Source organism: Gossypium hirsutum, chromosome D04 (genome assembly GCF_007990345.1).
Source record: "Gossypium hirsutum isolate 1008001.06 chromosome D04, Gossypium_hirsutum_v2.1, whole genome shotgun sequence".
In the NCBI taxonomy this organism is placed as follows: Eukaryota; Viridiplantae; Streptophyta; class Magnoliopsida; order Malvales; family Malvaceae; genus Gossypium; species Gossypium hirsutum.
In genome coordinates this window covers 48,445,924-48,452,781 of record NC_053440.1, presented here as the reverse complement: position 1 = coordinate 48,452,781, position 6,858 = coordinate 48,445,924, and the positions used below count along the sequence as shown (strand labels likewise).

General features: G+C 31.6%; 1 protein-coding gene across 5 annotated transcripts; it reads right to left on the bottom strand.

The window, feature by feature from the left end:
* Positions 1 to 1,739: 1,739 nt before the first annotated feature.
* Positions 1,740 to 5,201, bottom strand: LOC107899541 (trihelix transcription factor GT-3b). 5 transcript variants are annotated; one of them, XR_001684722.2, is made up of 4 exons: positions 4,542 to 5,200; positions 3,856 to 4,449; positions 3,593 to 3,703; positions 1,740 to 2,005 (listed from the first exon to the last, which is right to left on the bottom strand). XR_001684722.2 is itself a non-coding variant. In XM_016825289.2 (2 exons), the coding sequence occupies exons 1-2, from the start codon at positions 4,824 to 4,826 to the stop codon at positions 3,913 to 3,915; spliced, it is 822 nt and encodes a 273-aa protein (XP_016680778.1). In that variant the 5' UTR covers positions 4,827 to 5,199; the 3' UTR covers positions 1,740 to 3,912. The 5 variants fall into 5 exon arrangements, 1 of the variants encoding a protein (XP_016680778.1); XR_005911873.1 differs by lacking the exon at positions 3,593 to 3,703 and having other exon boundaries at positions 4,542 to 5,201; XR_001684720.2 differs by having other exon boundaries at positions 1,740 to 3,703.
* Positions 5,202 to 6,858: the final 1,657 nt, after the last annotated feature.

Sequence of the window (6,858 nt, the reverse complement as noted above, 5' to 3'; positions counted from 1 at the left end):
GTATTTACACCAATATGTTATTAGAATTATTCAAATTATAAAATTTAACTCGGCTCGATCTTGAAATATGAATTACTTATTCAAGTTGACTAAAAAAATCAAATAACTCGATTCGATTAATTCGAAATTTAAAAAAAATTATTCTTTCGAACCGAATTTTGCTCACTCCTAGTTGAGCACATGAACAAAGAATAGTAGAAATTTGCCACTATAATTTAGTTAAAAGTTGAAATTTGCCATTTTACTTATTTTTATTAATATTTATTATTGTAATTTTGGGCTAAAAGTAAATTTACTATAATATTTTTAACTTTATTTAGAATTTTGTCACTTTTGTTTGGTTAAATTTTGTCACTAAAATTTGATTTTTGATTGAACTTTACTATTCAATTTTAATTTAAAATAATTTGAAGATAAAATTAATAAAAAATAATATTTTAATTTAATACTTAAAAATGATAAATTAATATAATATCAACAATTAATAAAAGAAGTTATATATAAAAAAAGTAAAGTTAATCTCTTTTACTTCAGGTTTTTTATTAAATAAAAAATAAGTTTTAATTTATTGATTTTTAATAGTTTGTAAATTAACTTATTGTTAACTATTAAAATAAAATATTTGAATTAATAATTTTTGTTAAATTTTAATCATCAATATTAAGTGGTAAAATTTAATTAGAAAACAAAATTAAAGGAAAAAATCAATAAAATTCAAAACGTAATGATAAAATTCAATTATATAAAAATTGTGCAACAAATTTAAGCATATTTTCAAAATATAATGATAAATATTAATAAAAAATTCAATATCCACTATTAATATGGTCACAAATTATTATTTTAACCCAATAATTAATTTAAGAAACTTTAGTAGGATAGACCGCTTAGGATATGAAATTAGTTTTCTACCATTTTATAAAAGTAAAATGAAGGAGAAAAGTGTAGTTGCATGGGATGCTTGGCCACATGGGTAATTGAAAATTTTAATGTCAAAACTGAACAGATTTAGCTGTCTTTGACTTCTTCACATGCAAACATTCCAAGAATAATCATCAAATTCAATATGAATTAATTTTTGTCGGCAGTTCAATATTAACGTCAAAGCTGTACTCTTGCATCCCTTTTTATTTATAAACCCACTTCAAATATTTTATATATTCATAATAATAATTTCATATTTTAATTTAAATTAACATCCATCATCAAGATATAATATAATTTGCATTAATATTTTTTTGGTTATGATACTCAAAATCTTGATGGACCAGTCTTCTCCTTCGTCTTCAAGTAAAGGAAAAGTATATGATGTATATTTAAAAATCATCCACCAAATACCTTTAGCGAATTTCCAAGAAAAAGAAATAAAAAGCGAGACGTACTGTTATTTCATGCATTTTTTTTCCTTTTTAAAAATTAGATTCTATTTTTCCTTTTTGTTCAAATCAATAAATATTTTAGACATGTCGGTGAATTCCATAAACACGGTTTATAACGTTATACGTTGTAATGAAAATGTATAGTAGAGGTTAAATTGCATTTTATTCTTTGGGTATTTGTATATTAGATCAAAAAGTAAATTAATTCTTTTTGTTAAATATTTTATCTATTTATACGGAAGAATCAAACAATAATATGTGGCTGCCACGTATATCTCATGTTGATATATAAAAATTAGTTTTTAATAGTAAAAATGAATAAAATTTTTAACAAAAAAATCAATTTACTCTTTGACCTAATTAAAAAAACTAATTTACCTTTTTTTGAAATGTAATCCAGGCTGTCACTATACTTTTACCCGTTTATGAAACAGAAGACATACAAATATGTAAACCAGCAGCTACCAATGATTTGACCGTAAGTGAAAAAATGAAATCAGATTACATAGTCAAGGCAAACAGTAGAATTACTTGAAACAAAACCAAACCCATCTTCCTCTGCCAGTTGATGATGAAAAAAGCCATGCAGGTAAGGGACAAAAACTAGTGCCACCCTGCAACCTCATCTACACACACCAATCAATGGCAAAACCACTTGATATTTAATTTCTCTCGCACAAAATGAAAAAAAATATTATGGGAAAAATGGAGGGGAACCCAATTATAACAAGTTGTTAATATTATCGATTACCCATGAATCATATAAAGTAAAAGAAAAGGTTAGTGAAAAAGGGAGTAAAAGTAAGAAATCTATGAGAGACCCTACTTGTCACAAACATATGAAACATTATTCACAAAGTTCACTTTTCAGATATAGCAACAGAAAACTTTTTTATTTATATATATCTTTTCATATTTTGAGTATGCATGGACATCAATCTTGAGTCCTTTGTTTCTTGTTTGAAGGTGCTTAATTAGATAGCTAGGATGCACATAACATACCCCCACATGATCCTTTTGTTATCATCTTACCACTAACACCAGATATTTTTAACTCCTTGAAAGTGAAATCTCTCATAAAGTTAATTATTGTACAAGATTCCTAATATCATCATGTCTATATATATATATAGTATTAATCCCAAATGCATAAAATACCATGTGAAATGAAAGGAGATAAAGAAATTAAACTCCAAGGTTTTTTTTCCTTGATTGAGTTGGTTAGATTTAAGAATCATCCAAATCTATATGGATAATATAGTTAAGGGATATGCTTAATCCATATCTATATATATACACATATAAACAAAATAAAACTTAAATTTAGGTTCACAGAAATAAATAGAACAGTAAGAAAGGTATTGAATTATTCTCATAGTGACAAATATGAACAAGTATGAACATAAAAAGATATTGGGGCTGATGACTAATCCACATAAATGATATATTATTAATTATTATATGTGCCATTAATTAAATGAAATATAGCTTCTAAGTTGAGCTAGCTAGGTAATACTGGTATATAAAAATCATTCGTGTTAAAAATCAAGACTATTCGATATCTGATAACTATACTAAATTTCAATTAAATTCAGAACTGAAACATCAAATTCTTAAACAGAAGCAAAGGTGTCTCAACTTTCTTTTTTTTCACAAAAATTGAATTTAAAACTTTATTTAATGAGTAAGACTCATTCCATCTCCACCTACTCTCCATTAAGATAGGAGCCTTTCATCTTTTTCAATGACATCTTTTAGTTTGTGTAGTGGGAATACAATCTAGAGAGTATGGTTCATATGTGTATATCTATATATATGTAATACATCAGAAAATGCACAAGGCACCAGGCATCTAATCCAAGAAAGTCAACCACATGTTTTGACATCCCTAAGGTCGATATTAATGTAATTCAAAAAGTACTAATATCCTTCAAACAACTTTAGGGTTGATGGAAACCCATGAAACAAATTCTTATTGTAAGAAAAATGAAAATCTAGCTGCTGAAGCTCCCACACATGCGTTCATGAATGTGCATGTATATATATATGTATGAATGTAGACATGCAGATATATATGTAAGTGAAAGGTGCCACACTTTGAAGAAGTTGAGAGGCATTAACAAGAATAATGGAGCATTTTCAACAGTGTCCACTACAAATCTATGTATATTTGTTCCATATATAGATAGAATATTCACTTTGATAAGCATTACCTGGAAACACTATCGTTTGTGGATCGATTGCTGTAGATTAATTGTTTTAATTTCTTCAACTACCACCAACATATATCTAGACCTTGGAGCCTTTTTTGTTCATGGTCGCCTCTTAATAATGATAAAAAAAAGAATGCCAAATGAAGAAGAAACTAATTAAAAATATCTATAAAAAAGAAAAGCTTCCTCTTCCCAGAAAAACATGAAAATTAAACAAGTGACCTGAATCGTTAGTAATTAGTATTTCAATACACAATACTTACAGGTCATCCATAAAATGAGACTGCTGGGGAGACTCGAGTGAATCTTTGGGAGTTGCACTACATTTGATCTTCTCTTCTAAGCTTGTTTAAAAGTGCAGTAATGAGAGCATCTCTCTTCTCAGCCCTAGCTTCTTCCCTTATTCTCCTTTGTTCTTCCCTTTCCCTCCACCTTCTCTCCATCATTATCCTCTCGTTTTCAAGGACTTCCATGGTTTGCCTCCACTCCATTTCCTTCATCCGCCTCTCGTTTTCTCTCGACTCCAAAGCTTCCCTCCATTGCATTTCCATCTGCAACTGTTGTCTCATGAAGTCCTCTAACATTTCCTTTATATTAATGCTGCCGCTCTTACTACTACTCCCACCACCAGTTTTCCCTTTCTTCTTCTTCCTAAAGCTGTACTCGTTTTCCTCCGTATCGTCTTCCTCGTCGGAAGATAGCTGCGCCTGTGCTGCCTTTTTTTTTGACCCGGTAGCTCCTCCGCCTTCACTTTCCGAACATAGAACACTTTGCATCCTCGCCGTGAATATAGCCTGCAACTCGTCGTAAAACGGGAACTGTTGCCGCACAGTTTCTGCGTCAACCGTTCCACATCCCTGAATAGGGTTTTACTTTTTCATTCAAGCTAAAAACAAAAACAGGGAAATAAAAAGAAAAAGGGTTGAATAGTAAATCGAATATTTGGTACCTTGTAACGAGTAAAGAGGTTTTTCCACTTGCACTTGCACTGTTCAGCGCTTCGATTATAACCTTTTTCCCTCATCCTGGTGGAGATAACTTCCCAAAGCAGCTTGTTCCTTTTGGTCTCCATGAAACTTTGATCCAGCTCTGCTCTGATCATTAAAAAATCCTTTGTCTCTTGAACACTCCATTGAGGAAACCTATCAGCTTCAACGTTGACACTTACAGGCTGTTGTTGTTGCTGCAGATGTTGCTGCTGATGATGATGATGATGGCGATGATGTCCCTCCATAAACAACTATTAAACGCAAAACCAGACAAATCCCCTGAAATTATTAAGTTTTTTTTTCTTTTGCACCCAACAAAAGATTGCTGATCCAGAAAAGGAAAAAAGAAAGAAAAAGATAGAGACAAAAAAAAACCAGGAAAGATTTATGTGGATATGGTGTGAACACAACAAGTGTGAACCATAGAGAAGAAGAAACCCTGAAGAAACCTCAACCAAAAAATAAAATTTTAAAAAATTAAGAAAAAAACAGGAGAAAGATCGATAGATTTGTAAAGAGCTTAGGTGTCAAAGTGGAGCCTTTTTATTATTCCTTCAGATTCAAGAAAATGAAAACTATAGGTTTTTCAAAAACATAGTATTCAATAATTATATTAAATTAATTAAACTAAATTAGAAAAAAATCGAGGCTTTACACAAATATATATATATTTGCCCTTAAATTCCTCTCATTCTTTTTCGCTTACCAACACAACAGTCTCTCTCTCTCTCTCTCTCTCTCTCTCCGTCTCTATCTGTCTACGCGTAAACTCTTTTATCTCTTTTTTATTTCTTTTCACTTTTTAAATATTATTATTGATTTCTTTTTTGTGGACTATTTGTTCCCATTGCGTTCACGCGGCGTCACGCTGACGATCCAGGATTTTATATTTTTAACTTACTTTCAATATATATTGTTAATATTAATTATAGTTTTAAATTGAATTTTTGTTATAAATTAACCGGATATCAATATAATTTTGAAATCTCTAATCTCTACAAAGAAGCAAATATTAGTACACATAAATCTGATCATGGGTCGGGCTCAAAGGTCTGCCCAAAAACTAAGAGGATTTGAGAAAAATATAAATTCGAAAAATGGGCTTGGACAAAAACTCAATGTCCGTTTTCTAAATGAGTCTGACCTCAGGTAAACCTTTTTTGTCCTGGGTCAGCTCGAATTTACAAAAAAAAAACTATTGCTTTTTGCTACTGTTTTTATAATACCCGATTTTGGCCAGGGTAAAAAGGCCCAAATAAACAGTCCAATTACAAACGGGCCACAAGGCCCAAACCGAAATAAACTAAATGTACGGTGGCCCAAAATCGCCAGAAACCCTAGGGTTTCTAATCCTCAACAGCGCCGCAACTCCAATCTTGGCCGAATCCCCATGGATTTACCTGCATAGCAAGAAAAAACGAAAATGGAAAGGGAATCAACAATATTTGTAAATCAAATCAAGAACAGATTTCTTTCCTTTTTAGATTTGTTTCATACGGCTATAAGAGGCCATTGAGCATACTGTAATGGGGGCCGGATTTCGAAATTAATAAAAAAGCACTATTTTTTACTACACAGACAGAGAGAAACAACGAAATCTAAGGTTGTTTTTTTTATTCTGTTATTTATTTATTTATTTATTATTGTTTGTTTATATACTTTTACAAAATAAAATAAAGGAGAGAAACGCACCAACATTAGGGTCTGTCGCGCCGCTGGAAGGCTGAGGTTCGTCTCCGAGGACAGACGGTCGGAAGTCGAAAGGCTTCTAACTTCTTTCTGTTTTTTTTGTCGGTTTCCAAAGGATTTGAGCCCCGATCTGTACCTGGATAGGTTGGGAGGGACGAATAGGGAATTTTTCCTTTTCCGGTCACCATATACGGCGGTGCTGGCGCCGGAGATCGGTGGCCGACGCGGTGGCTGGTGACCGGCCGATGGTCGGACTAGGGGACCGGTGCCTGGAGGAGAAGGGAGAATTTGAGAGATTTTTTTAATTTTTTTTTAAAGAATAAAAATGAAATTTTTTATTAAAATTTGGCTTAAATACGCCAATCAAAACAGCGCCGTTTGAATGGGGGGTGGGATCCGCGCGTCGACCCGATCCGAATCCAGGATCCGCGCGTTTTATTTGGAGGGGAAAATTTCATCTTTAGCCCCTCCGCCTTTTAATATATTTCTAATTAGGTTTTTTTATTATTTTAAATTTGACCTTTAATTTATTTTAAATTCTAATTTAATCCAGTTGAACGGCGCCGTTTTAGAGGAGAAGGGAAAATT

Excerpts from the sequence above, each read along its gene's own strand:
- LOC107899541 (XM_016825289.2), bottom strand. The coding sequence starts at position 4,826 with ATGGAGGGACATCATCGCCATCATCATCATCATCAGCAGCAACATCTG. Across the intron at positions 4,450-4,541 it reads ACCTCTTTACTCGTTACAAG|GGATGTGGAACGGTTGACGC; the intron begins GTACCAAATATT and ends AACCCTATTCAG.